This window comes from Myotis yumanensis, unplaced genomic scaffold (genome assembly GCF_028538775.1).
Source record: "Myotis yumanensis isolate MYYU_CA2020_CCGP unplaced genomic scaffold, mMyoYum1.0.hap1 SCAF_12, whole genome shotgun sequence".
Lineage (NCBI taxonomy): Eukaryota > Metazoa > Chordata > Mammalia > Chiroptera > Vespertilionidae > Myotis > Myotis yumanensis.
Window position 1 is genome coordinate 4,072,939 of NW_027223763.1, and position 24,728 is coordinate 4,097,666.

Below are 24,728 nucleotides of genomic sequence, written 5' to 3' on the forward strand. Positions count from 1 at the left end.
TTCTCAACCTGTGGGTCGCGACCCCTTTGGCGGTCGAACGACCCTTTCACAGGGGCCGCCTAAGACCATCCTGCATATCTGATATTTACATCATGATTCATAACAGTGGCAACATGACAGTTATGAAGTAGCAACGAAAATAATGTTATGGTTGGGTCCCAACATGAGGAACTATTTAAAGGGCCAGAAGGTTGAGAACCACTGCCCTAGAACGGACCCCCCCCCCCCCCCCCCCCGATCCCCACCCACTCACACCCGGGCCAGGTCCCAGGAGAGCCTGTGCGCGGGGCCACCCCCCTCTGCAGTGCCTGTCGTCCCTGGCCAGGGCGAAGCCAGCGGGGCAGGCGCAGGAGAAGCGGCCAGGGGCGTGTGGCAGGAGTGGGAGCAGGGGCTGGGCCCACTGGCACACTCGTCCCCGTCTGCGGCGGGACAGCTGGTGGGCTGCATGCACAGGCCCTCCTGACAGCTGCCTGACCTCCCTCCCCTCTGCCCGGGCAGGGACAGGGTGCTCACCCACGCAAAACTCTCCCTGGGAGTCCGGCTCAAAGCCCTCGGGGCAGCCTTCATTCTCTTCTGCAGGGCAAAGAGGACCGGCCTTGAGGACACAGGATGCAGGGACAGAGCGGCCCTGGCCGTAGCCCCGGCTCGTCCTTCCCTCCCGCCAGCTGGGCCAGGCCGAGGTGCCCTCAGCCTCTGTCCTGAGCCAGGCCGGCACCCAGGCGTCAGCGAGCCCACTCCCAGCCCAGGCCTCGGCTGTGGGTCGTGTCATGAGGGGCTCACGCGGGCTGGCCCGACCGTGGCTGGCAGACACCGAAATCATTACTAAGTACAAAGCGGGAGACCGCACAGGCGAAGCTGCGGTCCTGACAATGCAGAGGAGGGGCCTGGCCTTTGCTGGGGTAAGCGAGCATCTGAGGGGGCAGCCAGCCCGAGGCAGGGTGGGCGCAGACTGTTCTGAGGGCGGGAGGAGACCGGACTGCCTTACCGATCGGAGGGACAGCACCCTTGATGAAGTAGCCACTGGGTGCCAGGTGGGGGTTACAGAGACAGCACCTCTACTCCCGCACCCTGCAGGGCAGGCGATGCCATGCCCATTTCACAGATGGGCACACGGAGGCCCAGGGAGGGCCGGGCTCTGCCCCCAAGGTCTCACAGCCCTGGAGTGGGGCGGCTGGGTTTGAACCGGGGTCTGCCTGACGTCAAAGCTATGCTTACCAGTGCCCCATGTTCAAGGTTAAACCATGCTAACAGGCACATTTTTAGCCTCCAGTGAGTGAGAATATATGGTGTGTTCACACAGGCCGCCGGGGCTCGAAGAGTGGCTCCCAGGCCCCTGGGTGGGGTCTCTGGTGCAGGCACCTTGGGAGAAGGGTAGGGATGACTCAAGTCTTGACCATCAGCATGGGGGTGGTGTGGACCTTGACCTTGGGGCCCGAGGGTTTGAACAGGAGTGGCCTGGACAGCTGTGCCCCTGTTGGGGTGTGGATGGATGGACGGGAACAAGGGGGTGAGCTGTTTCAGTCCTGAGTCTCTGGTCTCTGGTCAGGGGGTGCAGAGGGTGGGCTGTTGCCTGGGCCTTCAGCCAGGTGCGCTTGAGGCTGTCCCCACAGTGAGCTGGGGTGTGGGGTGGGGACAGGGCAGGGCCCTCACCAGCCTGCAGGGCTGTGGTGAGCTGGAAGCGCAGGGCCTCAGCCACAGGGTCGAAGGCCGAGCTGATAGCCGAGGCCTGCAGGTGCTGCACCAGCTGGGGCTGCGGGCCCCGCGCCGCCTCGTACTGGATGCTGTGGTTGCAGCGCAGGGACACGGGCCGGCTGTCCTGCAGGAAGCGCTGCGTGGAGCCCACGAAGAGCTGGCCGGGGCCCGTCTGCACATAGTCCTCCTGGAAGTCCTAGCGGGGAAGCGGGGAGGGAGAACATCTGGAATTGCAACTTCCAAACAGCGCTTCCTCCCACCACTGGGCTGGTCACAGGGCAGGTCACAGGGGGTCTTGCCCATGGGACTGGAGAACGCCCCCAGGGCCAAGAGGCTGGGCCCAGAGTATCTTCCTACTCGTCCTCCCTGAAGTCCAAGGCTAGGCCACGCCCCAGCCTCTGCTGGGACGTCAGGATGGCAGCAGGCAGGACATCCCACTGACTCTCACACACCCCTCTGTGCACCCCGGCTCGCCCGCACCTGCGCCCGGAGATCTGCGTCGGCCAGGCTCTCGGGGATGACGCCGTGGACCGCCACGTCCAGGAGCAGGAGGCCGTCGGGATCCAGGCCCCGGGCCACCTGGGTCATCGTGAGCAGCTCCCCTGCAAGCCACCCCCGTCCAGCCGGGAGTCACCACCGGGGAGAGGCCCTGGGCTCGGGCCCCAGCCCCCCCGGCCCACCTGGGGGAGCCCCCACGCACCTGTAGAAAACTCCATGTGTGACTCCTGCCGGAAGCTGCCCCCCGTCAGGGAGTGGCCGTTCAGGGCGTCGCCATGCTCTCCGGCCAGTGCCCAGTAGATGGGGGCGAAGGTGACCACGAGTACCCGCATCAGAGGCCCTGGATGGGGGGGGATGGGCGGGGAGGCCAGATGCTGAGGGCAGCCGCTCTTCTTCCTGCTCAAGGTCCCTCTGTGACTCCCTATGGCCCCCAGGAGTGCTCAGCCCCAAGATTCCCTGGACCAGTGATTGGATCAGAACCAAGTGGCAAAGCCCAATAGCTCCGTCTTGGAGGGGTTGTGAAATGAGCAGAACATTTATACAAAGACGTGCATGGAACTTGTTGACATTTAACTCGGTTCCACAAGTACTGGGGGCTACGAGGTCACCACGGAGGCTGGGCCTGCACAGACCGCCTCTATGGGGGCGCTGGGCCGAGTTGAAAATGAAACAAGTGCACCCCCTTGCTGCTGTTTTATTTGGGGGTTCCGGTTGGCTTGGACTCGGCTCTTAGAGGTGGCTGGATTTCCCCTGGGAACCGGGCCTAGGGCAGCCCCGGAACCCAGGCTTCGCCTCCTCCTGCCTCTAGCGCGGGCGGCTGGTCCCTCTTACCCACACTCGCAGGGATGTGGCCGATGCTGCTCTGCAAGGTGGTGGCCCCGGAGCGCGCCTCCTGCTGCACACGGGCGTTGAGAGTGGCCACGCCCAACTCCTGGCCATTGATCACCCCGGTCATGCTGCCCCGGCCCCCCCGGGGCTCCCCTGGGAGGAAGGAGGAGAACGACTGTGACATTACCCACCTCTGTGCCCTCCGTATAAGCAGCTACTGTACCTGTTTCCCGAGGGAGTCATCTGAGGCTCAGAGAGGTGAAGGAACTTGCCCAAGGGCTCCCAGCTAAGGGGTGATGTACCAGCTTCTAATTCTGGCTCCGCCATCACCTTCCTGGAAACTTGGCCTCGTCGGGCCTCCAAGCCACACTTGAGTTGGCTTGTCTATCAAATGAGGGGGTGGGACCAAAGATGTGCCCCAAACCTGTTGGCATGCTGGAGGAGCCAGGCCGAGGGGCAGGGCACCGAGCCAGGTGCTGAATGCCACCACCGGAATGTCCCCCATTCCAACAGTGGCCCTGGCTCCAGCCGCCCTGCAGCGGACCTGGCTGGCGGGTGGATGGGGGGGGGGGGGCGAGGGGTCTGGGTTTGGAGGAGCCGCCAGGCTGTCTGCAAGCAGACGCTCTTCCGCACTAATCGGATGGACGGCGTGGGCACAGGGGCCGCTTCCTCTGGCTAATGGGCCAGATGCCTCGCTTGGCAGATGGCATTCCAGGGAGAGAGAGACAGAAGGTAGCCTGCCTCGGCGCTCACCAGCTCTCCGGGGAAATTAGCAACAAATTGCCCACGATCTGTCCAAAAACATAACATCACACAGAACCGCCAGGCTCCTAATCGGGTGAATTTGGGGCTGGGGAATGTTGGAGTCCAGGAAGCGGCGCCGTGTCCTGCAGCCCACAGCCGGGGTCTGAGGAGATGACGCCCAGCAGGGATGTCTCTGCTCAGTATCTGCTGCCCCGAGTTCATGGCAGGGCCAGGAAGAGGCATGAACCGAGCCTTGGCCTTGTCAGGAGGGGCTGAGGCAGAAAGTGGGAGCTGCAGGTAAGAGAGCAACAGCATGGTCCCTGGGAGCTTTAAAAGGGGGGGCGGACTGGAGGACAGGAAGGACAAGCCACTGGCCACTTTCTCCGACACGGGGTGACTCGGCAGCCTCTTGTTTCCCACAAGGCCGGGATGGGCCCCCCAAGACTCATGGAAAAGGAGGGAGAGAAGACAAGTCCACAGCGAGGGGGCCTCAAAGCCTTTGCACACCGTTTACCTGGCGATGCCGCTTGAAGAATTATTTTTTATTCCCCTTGAAGAAATTTATCCTGTAGAAAGATTCGGGCCAGCACACAGGGTGTGCACACAGTGTGGTTTGGGGGGGGGGTGGGGGGGACATTGGGAACAAACCTGCGGCTGTTCCACAAAGCCAGCAGCAATGATGTTGGGAAACCCTGCCATGGAATGCCAGGGAGCCATGAAGGGGTGTGGGCCGGGCTTACTGTCAGGGAGCGCCGTCCGACACCCGGAGCCACGGCAGGTCGTAAAGACACCTGTCCGTGTGATCCCAGTCGTAGAAAGAAAAGCCTGTCTCTTTATATTTGGAGAAAAAGAGGGTAGAAAGCTATAACCCAAATAACCACGGCCAAAGCCATTTCTGGTCATTGAAGGATGAGAGGTGATTGATCATTCCTTTTCCTTCACAGATTTTTCTAAATCCCCAGGCCTTTCTACAACGAACATATATGAAGTAAAAAGCAGTTGTTTCCATTAAAAAAGTAAGGAGACCCTGCCAGCGTGGCTCAGTGGTTGAGCATCAACCTATGAACCAGAAAGGTCACAGTTCGATTCCCCGTCAGGGCACATGCCCAGGTTTTGAGCTCGATCCCTGGTGTGGGGCGCATGCAGGAGGCAACCGATCAATGATTGTCTCTCATCATTGATATCCCCCCCTCCCTCTTTCTCCCTCTCCCTCTCCCTCTCCCTCTCCCTCTCCCCCCCCCCCTCTCCTTTTCTCTCTGAAATCAATAAAAATATCTTTTAAAAAATATAAATAAATAAAAAGGTAAGGAGGCCATTATGTCCCCTAAAAAGGTTTGTTGGGTTTTTCTAAATGGAGGCAGAGTAAGTGGGTTTCAAGTGGCGAAGTGTCAAGTCCCAGTTCTAAGTGGTCCCGAGCTGCTGCCTGGAACAGGGTTCTGTGGGGAAGGAATCTGCATCGTGTGCAGCGATAGATTAGTGATGTCTGCCATGGACGGGGCTGGAGATAGAGCCATAAACATGGAGTATTTACAGAAACAACAGACGCCCAGAAATAATACTCAGCGGCTTTCCACCAGTCAGGCTGGGCCATGTTATGGTTTCTCAGGATAGTCATCTTCTCCGTTTTAAAGTCTGGGCTGCCCCACGGGAGAAGGATGCTGACTGAGGAGGCTGACCGGCGGGGGTGGTACCGCTGGGAGCAACAGTGGTTACCGGGCACCCACCCGCCCAGGCAGAGCTGCGAAGTGTCCAGAGAGAGCACCTGGGTCTGTGCCAGGGGAGCTGGAAGAGCCCACGTCCCTGGTCCGACAGGAGCTGTGAACACGGAGCATCTCAGACCCTCGGTTCTCTGACTGCACAGGGACGGGCAGACGCCATGACCCCCGAGGCCCTCCCAGCTGCTTCGTTCAATGTTTGTGACTCTCAGCAAAGAGAAGAGTCGGGGAGCTAGCAGGGCAGGGGGCCAGGTCCCCCACAAACCACACACAGATCCCCATTTCGCGGAGATCCCGCCTTGGCCCACGGTCTGGGCAGGGCTGCCTCGTACCTTTCACAACCAAGGACGCTCGGGCTGTGGCAGAGCCCAGGAGGTTGTGAGCGACGCACTCGTATGTGCCCGTGTCCCTCGTCTCCACTCGCTCCAGCCACAGGCTCCCATCCGGCAGGGTCCGCAGCCGCCGGCCGGCCCGCAAGGGCTGCCCCGCACGCAGCCACTCCACCGTGGGCGCCGGCTCGCCGGTGGCCTGGCACCGCAGGGCCACGTCGTCCCCGGATCTCACTGTCACGTCCTGGGGCTCCACCTGGAACACCGGGGCGCCTGTGGGAGGCCCAGGCCGTTTTTAGGAACATTTTACTCCTTTCAGATATTCAAGCGATACATGCTCATTTCAACAGAATAGAAAGCATAGAGGCAGAAAGGCAGAGAGAATCACAGATGATCCCCCAGGCCAGTGATGGCGAACCTATGACACGTGAACTCATTTTTTTGGGCTGATTTTTCTTTGTTAAATGGCATTTAAATACATAAAATAAATATCAAAAATATAAGTCTTTGTTTTACTATGGTTGCAAATATCAAACAATTTCTATATGTGACACGGCACCAGAGTTAAGTTAGGGTTTTTCAAAATGCTGGCACGCCGAGCTCAAAAGGTTCGCCATCACTGCCCCAGGCCAATGCCCTTCCTGTATGGACTTCTAGATACTGTTTCCTTGTGGGAATGTGACCATAGTACCGGCGTGGCTCAGTGGCTGAGCGTCTGAGCGTTAGCCTATGAACCGGGAGGTCACAGTTCAATTCCCGGTGAGGGCACATGCCCAGGTTGCGGGCTTGATCCCTAGTGTGGGGTGTGCAGGCGGCAGCCAGTCAGTGACTCTCATCATTGATGTTTTTATCTCTCTCTCCTTCCCCCTTCCTCTCTGAAATCAATAAAAATGTATTTAAAAAAAAGAATGTGACCACAGTGTCCTCCCTCCCTCCCTCCCTCCCTCTCTCCATTCCTTCCCCCCATTCTAGTATAGATCATGACTCCCTTTCATGTCACTGAATATTCATCTCCGGGAGCTGCATGGTGTTGCATGTTGGCTCCATCATGGCTCCCTTCGCCGCGCCCTATTGTAGGACATTCGGGTGGTTTCCAATGAAAGGGTGACCCTCGCCGGTGCTGCCTGTATTTGATGCCACATGAAACGGGCAGACTCGGCTCTGGCCCTGGCGAGCGCTTCTCACCAGGTCACTGCTTCACCCTCGGTTTCTCATCCAAGACGGCCCCCTAATCTCAAGATCCTTAGCAACATCGGCAAAGGTCCTTTCTCCAAACACGGTCGCACTCCCGGGTCTGGGAGGTTAGGACGGGACCGTCTTTGGGAGCCATTTAGGAGCCGACCACGGGAAGTGTCCCCTGAAGCCGAGCACGCGTGTGGTGTGTGACCCAGCAGCCCCCTCCTGGGTCAATGCCCTGAAAGAGATGTCTGTGCGTGTTCACCACAGACATGCATGAGAATGCCACCCCCGCACTGTCCCAACCGCCCCCAACTGGAGCCCCCTGCCGCAGGACACACACACACATTCTGGTTGGCCATACTGCGGAGAAGAAATGCAGCCACGGACATGAGTACACGGATCCCCTGGGCAGTCTCCCCGATAAGCCTGTGCCCCAGGAGCGTGACACGGAGCATGTGACGGGGTTCGCCGCATACAAGCCACGGCCTTGGCGCAGCTTTCCCTGGACACCCACTCACACCGTGCACCCAGGGCCCCGAGCGGGGAGGCGGGCACTCACTCTGTAGCAGGAGGACCACCACTTTCTCCACGGCGCCCATCTCATTCTCTGCCAGGCACTGGTACCGCCCCGAGTCGCCCATCTGCAGGTGGCACAAGAGGGGGACATGGTGTTCAGGAGGACGAGGGGGGAGGGGCAGCTGGGCACAGCGGGGCACAGAAAGGGGTGTCTGGAACCAGGCCCATCTAACCAGGAAGAAGCTTAGAGCCTAAACCAGCCAGGGGCTCACAGACTCCTCACAATGTCACATGAGAGGGGCCTTCGTGGCCACTTGTCAATCGACATCCAAAGAGAATCCCTCCCCTTTCACTCCTGGAACCTGGGGGGGGGGGGGGGGGGACGATGGGGCCATGGACTCGCTGGGGAGCTGCGTGCTGCAAAGATGACTTAGGGTGCCTCTCCCAAACGTGTACGTTGAGGTATTATCACTCCATGGTGCACGCTGAGGGGTCCCTTTAGAAAGAAGAGGTGCATGGTCGATAAGTGTGGGAATACTGATGAGCAAGAAGGCATCCCAGCGGCAGGCCTTCTCAGGGCGTTTACGGGCCCATTTGCACTGCCAGCTCCCCAGGGAGGAGGCGGGTGGCAGCATTTCCCCACTGAGCAGCAGGGAAGCTGTTTTCACAGGCACCTGACCATGGATGGTGACAGCTCACTTCTGAGTGGAAGCTCTGCCCCAGGACAGAGCTCAGGGCGGCCTGTGGCCACCGTCCATGCCCAGAGATGACACCACAGAAGCCGCTCCCGAGGGACTGTCCACCAGAGGGCCGCATTCAACACACCCTACAAGGGTGACAGCCCTCTAGGACTGTCCACTGGGTTTTCTTTTCAGAACTCATTACTAGGTGCTGTTACCAGAATACACACAAGAGGGCGCTATTGAAACATCCCCTGACTAGAGTGCTGTTCTCCGAATGTCCAAAGGGGGTGCTATTGCGCCTAATCCCATACTAATGTGCCGCAGAGCACGTGGATGCTACACAGACAAGGTCCCAGGACCAAACTGGAATTTCAACTAAATTATAAAGCAATCACCCTGAAGTGAGTGATCAGAAGGCAGACACCTCCGTTTCCTGTGCTGAGTCATGCCCTCACGCTGGGGAGTGTATCTTTCTCAGGCAGATCATTGCTGCCCAGGAGGTTTTTGCCCCGGGGGAAGACAGTTGACCTACCCCCGTGGTCGGCAAACTGCGGCTCGCGAGCCACATGCGGCTCTTTGGCCCCTTGAGTGTGGCTCTTCCTAAGCCTGAGGAGTACCCTAATTAAATTAATAACAATGTACCTACCTATATAGTTTAAGTTTAAAAAATTTGGCTCTCAAAAGAAATTTTAATCGTTGTACTATTGATATTTGGCTCTGTTGACTAATGAGTTTGCCGACCACTGGCCTACCCTATTGGAAACACACCTAGCCCCACTGTGTGGAGTTTCTGAGGACCATTAAGAGACTGAGAATAACCATTAGCTTCCAGGCAGAAGCAATTGCCCCACCCTGTTAGAAAACCTCTCACCACACCTGTGGACAATTGCCTGAGGGCTACTCAAGACTGAATCCAGCACTTCAGTCTGCAGGCAGAGGCCTCTGGATGCTTTGGGTCTTTGCCTGATCTAATTAGTCAGAAACAGCGTCTGACACTGTCCGGCTCTAGAGATTGAGAGGCATAGCTGATCTCAGACTCCTAGAATTCATTACCAGGGTGCTGTTCTCAGAATATCCACAAGTAGGCACTATTGCAACACCTGCTTGCACACAGTTAAAAGTGTAGACTTGGGGGTCTGACCCATATGGGACAAAATCTCGGGTCCATTGTTAACCATACTGAAGCCACTACTAGACATCGCCATGTTTCTGGGGCCTCAGTTTCCCCATCTCTAAAATGGGGATAACAACTGCTAGGATTGTTGTGATATCAAAAGAAATCATAGCCATCCGGTGCCAGGTACGTATGTGGTACAGCCTCAGGTCATAGTAGCCATTATTCCTGCTGCGGTTACAGCTACTGCGCTCTCAGTACCAGTCCTATGATTATCACTATCTAGGGACAGGCTCCCAAAGGGGCAAGATCAAGGACCCCTAAGATGAGCTTGACAGGAGTGAATGGTGGATTTCCGCATGACCATGGGGCTTGGGACGCAGAAGGGAAGGTGTCTGCCCAGCGCACAGGCTTTGGAAACTGCATGAAGTAGGAGTCAGGAGAGCTGGGTATGCTCCCGCCTCGGGGGCTCCCTGGCTGTGGGCCTCTCTGAGCCTCGGTATCTTCCTCTGTAAAATGGGGCACTCTTACCCGTCTACCCTGCCCCATGGGATTGTTGTTATTAATAACCTTTACTGCCACCACCGAGGGGCCAGTCACTCCTAAATGCCTGGTAGGGGTCCTCGCACTGACTTCTGACTGTAAAGCTGTGAGGGAGAAACGATCGTTAGCCCCATCAAACGGGTGGGGTAGTTGAGGCACAGAGAAGTGAAGTCGCTGGCTGGAGGTCACCCTAGTGCAGTGATGGCGAACCTTTTGAGCTCGGCGTGTCAGCATTTTGAAAAACCCTAACTTAACTCTGGTGCCGTGGCACATATTGAAATTTTTTTGATATTTGCAACCATAGTAAAACAAAGATTTATATTTTTGATATTTATTTTATATATTTAAATGCCATTTAACAAAGAAAAATCAACCAAAAAAATGAGTTCGCGTGTCACCTCTGAACACGCGTGTCATAGGTTCGCCATCACTGGCCTAGTGTGTGTGAGGGGGGAATCTCTGGGTAACGGGCAGGAAAGCGCTTTGCAGACTGTAGGGGGAGGTGCCAACCTAACGAACCCTTCTGAGCAGTCAGAAAAGGCCCAGGGCTGCCCCAGATGTCCCCACCTAGAGCGCCAGGCCCCTCCTTGCCTCCGTCCTGCGGATGGTCAGCGAGCCATTCTGCAGCTGGTGCTGGAGTCGGCTGCCCCGCAGCGGAAGGCCGTCTTTGATCCAGTGGATGTCAGGCGCCGGGTCTCCGTGGACCACACAGTCCAGGCGGAGGCTGCCCCCCACAGGTTCCACCAGGTAAGAGAAGGCTTCCCCTTGTAGGACAGGAGCCTCTGCACAATGTGACATTAGACAAGGGGTCAGAGAGGATGTTCCCTTCAGGCTCAGCCTCCCATAATCCTGTCCCCAGAGGCCTGTCCCCAGACCCCAGGAGGGCTGAGTACAGTCAACACATCAGGGACGGCAAACAGTTCCCACGTGATGGGTCAAGAGGAACAGACTGACAGCGGCTGCCAGGAGCTGCTGAGAAAGATCTGAAGCCGAGTGGGAACAGTGTGGTGATTGATTAGTGATGTCTGAGGCAGGTGCAGGAGGGCAGGCAATGCAACGAGTGTCATATAGCCGCTCTCATGGACTAATTACCCCAGCTGCAGGGTGCCTGCTGGGGACTTTGGAAAACAAGGACCACGTGGTCACGAGGACACCTCTGCTGTCCACAGCAACACCAAGACGTCCCTGGTCCTCATCTCACTCCAACCTTAAACCGCTCGTGAATGGCTGCACCGGTTCCTCCCCTTCCTGAGGTGACTCTACCAACAGCAGCCGCTGTGTCCTGGTGCCGGGGCTGCTCATTGCCTTCCATCAAGCCCCACCCTACCCATCCCGAAGTTGAGCAAATTAACACATGGTCAGCACCGGTTACGGTGCCGCTGCTGGCTGCACAGGGGGCCACGGGCGGGCTGGCGAGCTACATGCGTTTTCCTGCCAGAGTGCCCTGGCCCCCGGGCCTGCCTCCCACCCGGACCCCGTCTAGCTGCTCGGTCGGATCCTGCAGGCTGACCGGTCAGATCTGCATTCCACCTGCAGCCAGGCTGTCCGGGGGATTAAAAATCCCTCTGCTGGGTCCCTCCCCAGGGAGGCGGGGCTACTGAATCAGGGTGGACCCAAGGCCTCCGAGTTTATGAAGTCCCAGGGGGTGCTATGTACAGCCAGGGTGGAGAATTGCTAGTTCCGAGGCCAGGAGGCCAGCCTCAGAGGGAGTCCAGCCGGTCTCGAGCAAAAAGCCCAGGGTCGTGCCTCACCCTTCACGTGGACAAAGCTGACGGCCTGCACGCGGCCCACTCTGTTCTCAGCCCAGCAGACGTAGGTCCCGCTGTCCTCCCTGCTGACCGCCACCCTCTGCAGCGTGCTGCCCCCGTCCAGTTCGGACACGCCCTCTGTGGCAAAGAAAGAGATCTCTCAGGGTGCCCTGGACTCCGGCCTGAGCACCCAGCAGGTGCCTAGTAAAGACACAGAAATCGGGGGTCCTTCTCCATGGGGGCGGCTGGCCATGGGGAAGCACAGGCCGCCTCAGAGGATGTGGGTGAGAGGCCGCCTTTCTCGTTTCCAGGTCCACACTGGGAGCTGGGTGAGCGGTCAGGGCAGGTCTCCGGGTGCCTGTTCCGTGGGCCTCTGCATGGAGGCGGCGCCCGCAGACGCCTGCTATCCCCGCTTCACGGGAAGGAGCTGGGCTCAGAGAGCCTGGATCACTCGCCCCAGCTCCCACCCAGGAAACGGGAGGGTCTAAGGGGGGGTAAAGCCGTCTCCCGGTTTAGGAGGGCCTGAAATGTCATTTTTCAGTGACTTTCTGCATTTCAGCGATTCAGCAGACATTTACTGAGCACCTACTATGCAGCCTTCAGGCCCCTAAACATCACCTGGGCCCGTAGGAGCCAGAGCCCTCAGGAAAGGGGTTTGCCGAAGGCCCGCAGTGGGCGCCGCGGCCCTGGGTGGAGCACAGGCCCGCTCCAGGCCTGAGGTCCCCAGGATTGAGTATTTTTTGCAGGTGGCTTCTTGCCAGGTCTGACGTGTGACAGTCACCTATGGCCAAACACGGGTTTGCCCCAACCGCCCTGCCCAAGGCCAAGTCTGGAGACCCAGGACCCACAGCACCGACTGACACCCTCTACCTCCCTGCCAGCGTGGGCTCCCCTGCTGGGCCTCCGCAGCCTCCCAGGGTCCCGTGCTGTCCACCAGCCCACAGCTGGCCCAGACCTGTGACTGGCCGGTCGTTGACGGTCCAGCCAATGCGGGGGGTAGGGCTGCCCCGGGCCGCACAGCGAAGCCACAGCCTGTCCCCGGGGCGCAGGCTGCGGTCCCCAGGCAGGGTGGTGAAGACGGGCAGTGCCAGGATGGTGAGGTGCACCCGGCGGCGGGCGCGGCCCACGGGGTTCTCGGCTGTGCAGGTGTAGGTACCAGCATCCTGGCTCTGGGGGCAAAGGGAGGGGTCAGCGAGAACTGCCCCCACCCCCAGCCTGGGCCCCGCAGGTTCCCACGGGGCAGCCAGCCAGAGGCGGCGAGCTGCCCGAGGTCCCTCAGCTGGCACAGGGCTCGCTGCACCTCTGTGGCCAGGAGCTTCTTCCTCCGAGCCCTGACCGCGCCACCACGGCAGTTTCCATTCACCGAGCGCCTACCCCGTGCGGAGCTCTGTGCTCAGAACTTGCCCTGGACCAGCACACGCACGCTAACACGGTCCCTAGGAAGCTCCTGCTTTTGGCGACTTCTCCAAGAGAAAGCAGGGCCAGCGCCTCACCACTGCACCACCCGGCCTCCGTGGGGCAGGGTCTGCGGTGCCCTGAGCACCCCCAGGTGTGTCTGAGCAGCCGCACATGTGGAGAGCAGCCCGTTTTGTAATTACAGAATCCCCTAAGTGCCGATGGGGAAGGGGGCGGGGTCCCCACCTCCGGTCAACATCAACACGAGGCTGAGGACAAGCAGGTGCAGGCTGGGGACACAGAGCCATAGCCATACCCTGCCCCTGTCCGGGCTCCCTCCCTCCCCGGGAGCTCGTCAGGGGGGGTCCACGTTCAAATTGTGATTCTGCTTGGGAACAGCGTGACCTGGGGACACTCAGAGCCTCGGTGTCTTCCTCTGTTCCCGGGGACGACGACACCTATCTTCCCAGGATCCTGGGCTGAGACTGCACAGCGCTCAGCATGACGAGCAGGGGGTGCAGCCGATGCTCACCGCTCCCCTTGTTGCCAGGGCTCCCCTCTGTGCGCCAGGCCGGAGCCTCACCTCCGAGTTCCTCACCAGCAGCTGCCCGGATGGCTGGATGCTGAACTTGCCCTCAGCTCCCGACACAGGCTGGCCGTCCTTTTCCCAGGTGATGTCCGGCTCGGGGCTGCCCCGGGCGGTGCAGGGCAGGAGGGCGTGGGAGCCTTCGGTGGTGGCCAGGTCAGGGAGGCCAGTGTCGATCACGGGAGGAACTGTGGGGACAGGAAGGCCCACTCGGGGACTGGGGCTGGGTGAGGGTGGGCTGCTCCTGCCCCCGGGTCCTTGGCACACCCCTCAATCCCCTCTTTCACCCCCATCTGCTGCTTCCACTAACTCTCTGGGCACAGACCATGGCCCATGGTCTGGACAATTGGGGGCTCGAGTTTTCGGAAGAGCTGTGAGAGGGTGGCCTTCTTGCACACACATGCACGTGCGCATATACCACACGCACACACATGCAGTGACTACAGCTTCCGGACAGAGTCCTCCCTGGCCAGGTTGCACGCGGGCACAGGTCCCTTCTGCCGGGCACCTTCCTCCCTGGGGAGGAGCTACGCGGGGGCAAGGGGCAGGGGGCAGGGGGCAGGGGGCAGGTCACTGGCCCGGCAGGCGTGGTGTCTGGCCCTCTGGTGACCGCAGCGATGCTCCGAGGCGCAGGGAAGAGGAGCGCACTGAGCCAGGAGGCTGGGGAGGAGGCCTGGAGCCAGGCGCCCCTCGGGGCTCCCAGCCAGAGTCCGCCCCCAGCTGTGCACAGCCGCCCACAGGGACAGCCCCCAAGCCGCCCCCAGAGCTGGCCCTGGGTTACAGCAGGCCCGGCCCACACTGAACATTCCTGGGTGCCGTGCGGATGTGGGGCCAGCGATGCCTCCTTTATCTCTGGAGACCGCCGTCATCAGACTAAGGCGAGCACGCGTGTAACGGTGCTGGTGCAGGAGGAGGGACAAAAGTGAGTGTTGCTACAGGAGCGAACGAGGGCTGATGAGATTAGTGTCCCATCAGAGGCTGGGAGTCAGAGGCACCGAGTTACCATCTGAAGTCAGACCTGGGCGCAACATTTTCTCCAAATTCCTTCTAGTCCCACAGACGGTGCTGGGGTGTCCCGGGGAAGATGAGGTCTCCGGGCTCAGAGCCAGCGGAGAAGTGAGGGGCCCTTGGGAGCCTCGAAGCCCCCAGCTGGCCCCTAGCTGGCCGGGTCCGCCTCGGCCCCTCCCCGGGCCCACCTTGCACCACCAGCCGCGTTTTGCCCACAGCACTGCCCGCGCTGTTCTGAGCGATGCAAAAGTAGTTCCCGGCGTCCTCTGGGCGGGCGTGGGTGATCCGCAGCTGTCCGCTGGGTAGGACCTGGGTATCCCTTCCTGGATTGAGTGGGGAAAAAATGGGGGCTGGGGCCAAAGGACCCCTGAGGAGGGCAGGAGGGTGGCTTGGGCTGTTCCGTCAAGTCAGGCAGCAGGTGATACACCACGGTCACGGGGTGATGCGGGGACAGAGGGAATGTGGAAGCTGGACCCAGAGCCAGCCAGGCTGTCCCCTCTCTGACCTCCAGCCCAGCCACCGAGCGCTCAGGCCATCTCGGGCCGTGGGTGCAGGAGGTGAAGGGGGGTGGGCAGGTCTGCAGAGGCCCCCTGGTCGGGGGAGGACCCCAGCCCCAGCCCCTTCTGCCCTCCTCCCTAGGGCTCTGGGCTCAGTGCAGACTCACCCTCAGGGATGCTGAGCCCCTCCTTCTGCCAGGTGATGCTGGGCCGGGGGACACCCCAGGCCGCGCAAAGCAGCAGCACCTCCTCCTCCACCAGGGCCCGGACCTCGCTGGGCAATGGCTTCACCACGGGCGAGGCTGAAAGGGAACAGGGCTGGGGACCCTTCATACCCAGGCCTCCGTCCAGGGGCCCCGAGCACTGGAGAGAGAGGACTCCAGAAAGGACGGGAGGTTCTGGAAACTGGGGTACGTAAGATACGGGAGGGCTGATTTCCTCCCAGAGTCCCTCCAGGAATGAGAACACAGGCAGGAATGGGCATCGGACCTGGGTCCTCATCCCCTGCCGCCCCCCCCCCCCCTTCAGCCCCAGCTGCTTCTCGCTCTTTACCTGCTCCCCTGCCCCCAGGGCTACAGCTGTCTGAGCCGAAGGACCGGGCACCCTACCTTGCACGGCCAGCGCCACGTGCTTGCGGGCCACGCCTGCGGAGTTCTGGGCCGTGCAGGTGTAGCGGCCGGCGTGGACGGGGAGGGCCTGCCCGATCTCCAGGGCGCCTGGAGGCGGAAGGGGGCACGCAGAGGTGAGGGTTCTGGGGACAAGTCCTCAGCGATGGAGGCAGTTCGTCTTCCATACCCCGACCCGGTGTCTCTGGTCCCAGCCCGTCGGCCTGCCTCCCTGCCCACAGGTAAGCAGCCTGGGGGCACCTGGGTCCAGGCCTGCCTTTGCTCCTGTCCGAAGCCTAGCTGTGGGCAAGTCCCTTCCCCTCTCAGGGCCTCAGTTTCCCCATGTGTGCAATGAGGCATCAGACAGGACGGTCCCAGGATCGGCCACTGCCCGCCTGGAATCCCAGGCCACCCACAGCTCCCCAGGCCCCAGCACTTGCCTCTTCCAGGAAGTGCCCTGGATTGCTGCCCCCTCTGTCCTCCCTCCTTTAGCCTGGGCTTCTCATAGGACAGTTCACCCTCCTGAGACCACAGGCTGCCCAAGCAGTTACGTGAAGTGGTTTCTGTGTCGCACGGAGCCCTGAGAGCCTGCGTGCGGGGTGAGGCGGGGGGAAGAGGACGCCCAGCTCTCCCGGCCCCGCCCCCCGGCACCAGGGCTGTGCCACAGGCCGGCTTCCCCTGACCGGCTTTTCCCCTGACCGCTGCCTGAGGGGGCCTCTGGGGCTCCGGGAGAGCTTGAAAGCCACAGACCTGGCCAGCGGTTCTGACTTGAAGATTTCACCAACTAACCAGCAAGTACATTTCACTTCAATCCCCATAAAGTTGCCAACTTTTCTTTTTTGATAAATAGACATTTTATAAGTCACCATCTGCAATCACCCTAATTCCGTAGAAGAAAGAAAAGCTAAGAGAAGCACAATTTCTGCATCAAGGACAGCGCTGTAAGGCAAGCATGTCAAACGCGTGGCCGGCGGGCCGCATGCCTCCTTTGTTTACACGCTCGCTAAGGAGATCAAGCTGGCTGCGCGCAAACGCTCATCGCTACGGGTAACCTCGCTTTGCCACGGAGCAGCACTCATTGGCCAACTGTCATCAGAGAGCCACTGCAGGACAGCAGCACCCTAGTGCGCAGAATGGGAAACTGAGGCCCAGAGAGGGCCAGGGGTTTCTCCCAGGTCACACAGCAAGGGAATGGCAGTGCCAGGCCCGCCCCCACGGCCCCAGGGGCTGCTATCGCACTCTCTGCCCAGGTCCCTGCCTCCCCTCAGCAGCAGCTTCCCTGGGGCCCCCTTGCTTACCCGAAGGCGAGACACGGTAGCCACTCCCCCGGGCCCCCAGGGGAGTCCCTGCCTTGCTCCAGGACACCACGGGGGCTGGCACGCCGGAGCTGTGGCACGTGAGGACCACGGGGGCCATCTGGGTCACAGTGAAGTCCGTCTGGTCGTCGGCGATGGTGGGAGGCACTGAAACCCAAGTGCAGGCGTGAGGCCCCGCCGTGGTCCCGGGGAGCACAGGGCGCGGCCAGGTGGAGGGAAGCCATGAGCAGAGACTAGGACCCATGGTGAGGTGAGTGACGAAGGGCCACGGAGGGAGGGCAGCAGAGAGGGGTCACACTCGCTCGCTCAGGACCAATGTTTCGACGGCACAGGGACGGTTATGAACTGCTTTCTGTAGAGACACCAGCCAGGCACCTCGGGGAGCCGGGGGCTGGTGGCAGCTCAGAGCAGGGGGCGTGGCATTTAACCTGAGCCTGGAGCGGCAGGTGTCGGCTGGGTGAAGGGCGAAGGGAACAGTGCTCACAGCAGAGGGAACAGCATGTGTAAAGGCCCAGGGGTGAGGAACAGAAAGCCACCCAGCAGACTGGGTCCCAGAATGAGGCCGGCCATGGGGTGAGCTTAACCTGGGGAGGAGTCAGTGGGCCTTGGGGGCCAGGGTGACACCTCGCATTCTATGAGGACAGGGGGCAGTGGAGGGGGGGATTTAAACCAAGGTGATGACGAGGTAACATTTGGGTTTAGAACATTTTGGATCAGAAGAGGTGTCTCCTGTGAGCTCACATGTGCCAGGACTGTGCTGGAGCTGGGGTTATGTCAGTGTGGGCAGGGTGGGATCCGGGAGGGCCTCCCGGAGGAGGTGGCCTGTGCCCCCGCCCCAACTCACCGTGGATGGTCACCTGGTACCGCCTGCGGGCCTCGCCCATCTCATTGCTCACCACACACTCAAACTGGGCTGTGTCCTGGGGGCCGGGGGCTGCGAGGAGTAGGGCGTTGGAGGGCAGGAGCCTGGGACAGACAGACAGACAGACGGTTGGCTGCTGAGTGACAGGCCTGGCTGACCTGAGACGAGCCAGCCATGGCCTCCCTGCCCTGCGAATCTGGAAGGTTGAGGGGTGTGTGTGGGGTGGGGGGGGTGGGGGTGTCTCATGACTATTTTCCTTTCCTGCCTCTGGCCCCTAGCCCTGGTTCTAGAAGTTTCTCTGAGAAGTTTCCACCTCCAAAGACCTAGTCAGGGGGCCGTTTCCGCTTTCATCCTTGTTTCTCTATAACCTCCATGCTGCCTGCCCGTGGTGACAGCTTCTCTAACGGCAGCCGCACCCCGGGTCGTCCCGCTGTGTCTCCTGAGACCTGCTGAGCGGAGGCCTCCGCGGTGACCTGGCACCGGGCACGGAGAACGCCTGGCCAGTTACCCATGAGCTGGCCCCTTCCACGTCCCCAGCGACCACTCCCGCATCAGCCACATTCGAGAAGCGGGGAGACCCAGGCTCCAGCGGGGACCCTGGGTCCGGCGCACCAGCATGAACTTGGGCTTCAGGAACGTTTCTAAGCCGTGACTGTCATGGCTTTAAAGGTCGTGTGTTTTCTGCTTGGCTGTCTCTCAAATGCCCCCACGCCCTGCCGGACATCTCAGTGCGAAGGCTCCCCTCCCCCCCCCCCCGACCCACCCCCACCCCGAGGATGGTGGTGGCTTTGCTGAGCCTGGAGCATGTCCCTGACCCGGGCTGCCCTCTGAGATGGGCATGCCCTTCCCCACCCCGAACGGCTCAGGTGCTCCCAGGAAGCTCAGTACCGGTAGGCACCCTGCTGCAGGCGGAAGTCCAGCTTCTGTCCGTCCTTCCACCAGGCCACGAGGGGCTTGGGGGAGCCCCTGGCCTCACAGGGCAGCGAGGCGGGGGTGTGGGCTGTCAGGGTCAGGTTGGAGGGGCTGGGGGCGATGGCGGGAGGCTCTGGGGAGAGAGCAGTGTCAGGAGACCGTGTGCGGACGGGGGAGGCCCGGGGACCCCACCACTTCAACCCCCCAGGAAGCAGGGAGAGGAGGCGGGAGAGGCACCCCTTGGGGAACTCCCACGGGCTCCCAAAGTTTGGGTGATGGGCTTTTGCTCACCCCAGAGGCTGGCGACCCCTAACTGCCTGTCCTGGAAGAGACCTGCGGGCTGTCACAGCCCCACCAGCCTGGCCCAGGCCGGGGCCCGCACACGGCCTCCAAGGGGATGGGTTGGAGCGGGAAAGCAGGCCAGAGCGCCTGGCTCGGCGGTTCTGTGTCTTATCCTTGCAAATGGTTTATATCTTGTGTGTTTTATCACTCGCTCAATATCATAGCATAGCCCAGCGGCTCAGTGGTTGAGCGTCGACCTATGAACTAGGAGATCACGGTTCGATTCCTGGTCAAGGGCACGTGCCCGGGTTGCAGGCTTGATCCCCACTGTGGGGCATGCAGGAGGCAGCCGATCAATGATTCCCTCTCATCGCTGATATTTCTATCTCTCTCTCCCTTTCCCTTCCTCTCTGAAATCAATAAAAATAATAGCATAACAGTGAGTGTATGTACCATATGTATAAAAATCCATCTTTTGAGCATATTTTACTAATGAGCTTCGTGGTCAAAAACATTTGGAGACCACTGCTGTTGGCTGCTGATGCTAGAATGACCCAGACCCTAAGCAGGACCCGGTCCCATCAGGGGGTGGATGCTGAAGGCAAGGAACACACCTTCCCCCGTCCACCTACCGAAGACGCGGAGGTCACGGGCCTGCCGGTCGGAGCCCGCAGAGTTGGACGCCAGGCAGAGGTAGTGGCCAGAGTCCTGGGCAAGGACTGGCTGGATCCTCAGGGAACCCTCGGGCAGAACATGCAATCTGGAACCGGAGGGAGGGGTTGCCATGGAGACCCAACCCCGAGTCCCGCATCTGTGAGGCTGAGGTTAGCGGGGCCACAGCTGTGCACCCCCAAACCCAGCATCAGGAAGGGCAAGAGGCTGCTTCGGGCCTCCTGGGTTTCTACCTGGGCCTCGCCGCTCCCCAAGAGTCAGCAGGCAGAGGCGCCCCACCTGTCTGAGAATGGCCTCTAGATCTAAGAATGGCCCCTTCGAAAGGGGTCATGTCAGTTCTGTGTAACCCCGCCCCCAGTCCCAGCTGATTGGACTGAGGAGGAACACGTCACTCAGGATGAGCCAATGGAATTCCCTGCCCTGGGAATTTGGAACTGGGGCTCCCAGACAGCTCTCTAGGTTTTGCAGGTTGTGTGAACTGAGGACTCTAACTTGGGGGCCACAGGGAGCCATCTCTGTGAAAGAAGGTGCAGAAAAAATTGATAAAAAATTGATTATGAGAGAGAGAGAGAGAGAGAGAGAGAGAGGGGCAGAAAGCCCCCACCCTGCCCCCAGAAACAGAGATGAGCACCAAAGGATCAAACCACACAGACAGACAGACAGACAGCCACCAGGGGTTCGAGACGCTCTTGACAAACAGGCATGCCTATCCTTGAGTTCTGAGCCCACCCGTGGCCTAACGATACCCGCAGTCACCTTCTGCTCCAACCGCGCAGGTGGCTTTCTGTTCGTGACCTGCAAAGTGGCACCTGAGACCTTCCCCTTCCAACTCTCACCTGGGGCTCCCAAGGTCCAGGGGGGCCCCGTCCTTCCGCCAGCTCATGAGGGGTGGCGGGGCCCCCTCCGCCTGGCAGGGCAGCAGGACCGTCTGGTTCACGGAGGCGTTCACCGCTGGAGGTCCCGGCTGGATGGAGGGCACCGCTGGAGGAGGGGCACAGAGGGGGCGGGTTCCGGGAGCCGGCGACGCGGCGGGGGGTGGGCAGGGCGGGTGGGGCAGGCCCACTCACTGTGGATCTCCACGCGGAAGGCCACGCTGGTGCTGCCCGCGGCGTTGCGGGCCGTGCAGCTGTAGTTGCCGCTGTCGGCCGTGCTCAGGGCCTGCAGCTGGAGGAACCGGCCCTGCTCTGGGAACTGGGTGTGGGCGTCTGCCTGTAGATCCCCCAGGGTGGAGAGACCCTGGTCAGTGCTGGGCTGGACCGGGCACGTCCCCAGGCACAGCCAGAGAGGACCCAGGAATGGGGGAGCAGGGGGGCGGGCAGGGGCCTTGGCCATTGTGGGCTGGCCTGCAGCCCTGGCCTGATGCCCAGTGGAGGACCCTCCTGGGAAACAGGCTCCGTCCACTGGGAGGGTGCGGGGGGGCGGGGGGGCTTATGCTCAGACAGGAGTGGGACCTTCCACCAGAAGGACTACATTCCTTGGGTGCCCAGCAGCGAGCCCCCCGTTTCAGGGCTGAGCCCAGAGAAGCTCAGTAACTGGCCCGGGGCACACAGCCACTCACTGTCGCTCAGAGCTGCAATGGGAAGAACGCCAGAGTCGTCAGAAGCCCTGCGCACACACCGAGCCTTGCCTCAGGGTCCCCATCCACAGTGTGGGGACAATGGCAGCGGGAGAACATCAGCAAGGCAGGTGTGCCAAGTGCTGGTGCAGGCAGGTCAGGGTCGGGGCCTGAGCGGGACAGGAGGAGGGGTCTCTGGGCCCCCAGCCTGGCGCCCACCTGCAGCAGGATGCCATCTCGGTGCCACTCAATCTCGGGGGCGGGATCCGCCTCCACGGAGCATTCCAGAACCAGCTGCCCCGGGGCCAGGCCAACCACAGAGCGGGGGCCTCGGGGCCCAATAACGTTTGGAGGGGCTGGGGGCAAAGAGAGAGCATGAGCGATGGACCTTCCCCCGCAGGGCCCATCCTGCCTCCCTCTCCTGCCCGCTCCTGACACCCCTACCTTGAACCCTGACCCGGAAGCTCTTCTCGATTTCGCCAGCAGGGTTGTGGGCCACGCAAGTGTACAGCCCATCATCACCCACCTGGGGACGGAGCAGGGTAAGCAACCACCCCTGGCCTCAGGCTGCCTACCTCCTGGTCTCCTTCCTTTACAACTAAGGACCCCACTGAGCCTGCCCTCTCACTTTCCAGCCAACCCATTCCCCTCTCTGGATGCTTCTTCTCTATCTCCATCTCACCCTTGCTTTCAGGCTAGGGCAAAGCCTGCCTCCTCCAAGAAGTCCCCCCTGACTGCATCGGCCCTCCTCTGGTTATATGGTTTCTGCATCAGCCTTGGCTCTGACCGGGCTGGGAGCTCCTGAGGGCATGGCCCAGGTGGGTCATCCCCACATCCTTACCCCACACAGAAGAGGAGCTCAGCCAAACCTTGCCAGATGCTGCTGGGACCCTCTCCCCCTCCCCCAACAGCAGGCAAGACAGCAGCACCTGCACAGCCTCCACCTGGAGCCGCTGCCCAGTCCCTCTGCTGTCCTCCTGGCTGTTCAGGGCCTGCCCGTCCTTATGCCAGGTGATGTTGGGCAAGGGGGTGCCCCGGGCATCACAGCGAAGCTCCAAGGGGGCACCAGGGGTCAGCGACAGCTCTGCAGGCTGGCCCGAGTCCTCGATGTGGGGGGGATCTACGAAACGCCACACTGGCATCAGCTGGGGGGCCCTTGTTGGAGAAGTGGGAGCCAGGGTGCGTCCCCCGCCCCTACCGTCCAGGTGCTGGCAGTGGACAGAGCAGGCAGAGCCATAAACAGGCAGGTGGGGGTGTGCGGGAGGCCCTAAGAACAGGAGGAACCACGGCCCATCTGCCTGGGACAGTTACTCCTGCTTTAACACTAACAAGGACGCAGTGTGGAGGAGCAGGCACAGTGGGCACACGTTTTCCTAATACACAGCAACACTTGAGAACTCCTGTGCTTGAAACGTAGGACTCCACTCCCGCCCAGATTTCAGCAGCTCTTGCCCCTGCTTTACATGGTCTGGGGACAGGACTGAGGAGGCAGCTCCAGGAGAATGCAGCATCCCCGCTGCCTGTTCCCCAAGCCCTGCTCCAGGCCCCTGCGGCACTCGGCTCCCTCTCCTCCTCCTCCATCACCGTCCCCCCAGGCCTGCCCGCCCCTCCCTGGCTCAGGGATGCTGGCCCTGGGGGCCGATGACCCACCCATCACCGTCAGCTGGAAGTGCCTCCGTGCTTCCCCCGCCTCGCTCACGGCCACGCAGGAGTAGGTCCCCGAGTCCCCAGCTCCCGCCGTCTCCAGCTGCAGGCTGGGCCCCTGTTCAAGACTCTGGAGAAACAGGGGCTCCCCGTCCTTCATCCATGACACTAGGGGCAGGGGGCTGCCCTGGGCTTCACAGGGGAGGACCACCGGGGAGCCACGGACCACTGCCACATTGTTCTGGAACTCCGCCGGCTCCAGGACAGGGGGCACTGTGCAGGGCAGAGGGTGGGCACACGTCATTCCACCCCGTGCCAGGTGGCCCTCCCCTGGACCTTTGCTTTGGACAATCCCTTCTCCTCTTGTCTTCGCCTTAGGCCTCACCTCCTCCAGGCAGCCTTCCCGGAATGCCTGAGGCCGGGTGCAGTGCCCGCTCTGTGCTCCCCCAGCGCCCTGACCTTCCCCTCGCAGCTCCAGGCCCCTGGGATTGTGGTCACCTCTTTACAGAGCGGTGTCCTGCCCTGCCCTCCTAGTGGCAGGGGCCACCTCTGCTCACTGCTGTACCCCAGTGCCTGGCAAGTTCCTGCCACCCCACGGTGTCCAGCGACTACTCGGGAGGTGAACAGATCAGACCGAGTCGCCGTGTTTGCTCACACAGGCCTTCATTCTTACACCCCAAGGCCGAGGACGGACCATGGCACGCCGCTGCTCCATACCGTGCACCTGCAAGGTGAAGTTCCTGTCGGCCACGCCGGCGGGGCTTGCAGCCACACAGGTGAAGACGCCGGCATCTGCCAACTGCACCCGGGAAATCCTGAGCCCCTCGAGAAAAGGGGGAGAGAGGACAGAGAAGGGGGGGCTCAGTGCAAAGGTCCCTCCCCTCCCCCATTCTCATTCTGCCTCCCAAAGGCTTGCCAGTCAAAAGGGCGGCTCTGAGACAAGCTTGAGCAGGTCCAGCCTCTGTTTCAATGCCTTTCCGGCTCCCTGTGCCCTCAGAATAGAGGCCCAGACGCCCCGGCCCGGCCCCGGCCCCGATGCCACCTCCACCATCTCATTCCACAGCCGGGCTGCCTCCTCCCCCTCGGGAGCCCCACTGCCCTCCTAGGACGGCCTGCCTCCCCCACCCCTTTTCTTTCTTAAAAAATATCTTTCTATTGATTTCAGAGAAGGGAGAGGGAGAGAGAGAGAAACATCAGTGATGAGAGAGAATCAGTGATCAACTGCCTCCTGCACATCCCACACTGGGGATGGAGCCCACAACCCGGGCTTGTGCCCTGACCGGGAATGGAACCAGGACCTCCTGGTTATAGGTCCACGCTCCACCACTGAGCCACGCCAGCCGGGCCTCCTCTACCCCCTCTCTTCTAGATAATTCCTCATCTTCAGGACTCACCATAGTCATCCACTGTCTGTCCCCCACTTTCTCTCGAGCCCCCTTTCACCTCACCCACTCCTCCTGAGCCGCTGCTCACCCTGGTGGCCGGGGGTGCAGTCCACCCTCGCCCTGGGGCCACAGCCAGTCCTGGCTCCCACCACCACCTGCTGCTGACAGTCCCACACGGCTCTCTCCACAAACGCCTGGTCACCATCCTGTCCAGACGCCGGAGAGCCTCCCAAACCCGCCATGTTCCAACAGGACTCGGGTCTGCCCTCAACCTGTCCCTCCACAGCAGGCCCATCTCAGAACAGAGGGCCCCAGCCTTCCCGGGTCCCCGATGGGAGCCTCGGATCAAGCCAACTCCTCCCTGTCGCTCACCTCTGCCCGCCTCACCGCAGGCTCTGGTCCAGGCCGCACTGGGTCTCG

The 24,728-nt window shown here is 61.0% G+C and overlaps 1 protein-coding gene across 1 annotated transcript in view; it reads right to left on the reverse strand.

Annotated features, from left to right (window-relative positions):
• The window catches only part of HMCN2 (hemicentin 2), a 137,783-nt gene that overhangs the window by 6,041 nt on the left and 107,014 nt on the right, over nt 1-24,728 (reverse strand). Inside the window, 27 exon segments of the mRNA XM_070430443.1 lie at nt 300-372; nt 375-419; nt 514-573; nt 1,651-1,888; nt 2,173-2,294; nt 2,393-2,530; nt 3,022-3,171; nt 5,810-6,079; nt 7,545-7,626; nt 10,433-10,623; nt 11,593-11,727; nt 12,545-12,758; nt 13,568-13,758; nt 14,767-14,897; nt 15,239-15,377; nt 15,684-15,791; nt 16,979-17,143; nt 17,841-17,962; nt 18,747-18,903; nt 19,685-19,812; nt 20,561-20,705; nt 20,792-20,933; nt 21,499-21,635; nt 21,724-21,805; nt 22,209-22,399; nt 22,930-23,196; nt 23,641-23,738. Of these exon segments, the coding sequence (XP_070286544.1) occupies nt 300-372; nt 375-419; nt 514-573; nt 1,651-1,888; nt 2,173-2,294; nt 2,393-2,530; nt 3,022-3,171; nt 5,810-6,079; nt 7,545-7,626; nt 10,433-10,623; nt 11,593-11,727; nt 12,545-12,758; nt 13,568-13,758; nt 14,767-14,897; nt 15,239-15,377; nt 15,684-15,791; nt 16,979-17,143; nt 17,841-17,962; nt 18,747-18,903; nt 19,685-19,812; nt 20,561-20,705; nt 20,792-20,933; nt 21,499-21,635; nt 21,724-21,805; nt 22,209-22,399; nt 22,930-23,196; nt 23,641-23,738 (3,921 nt within the window).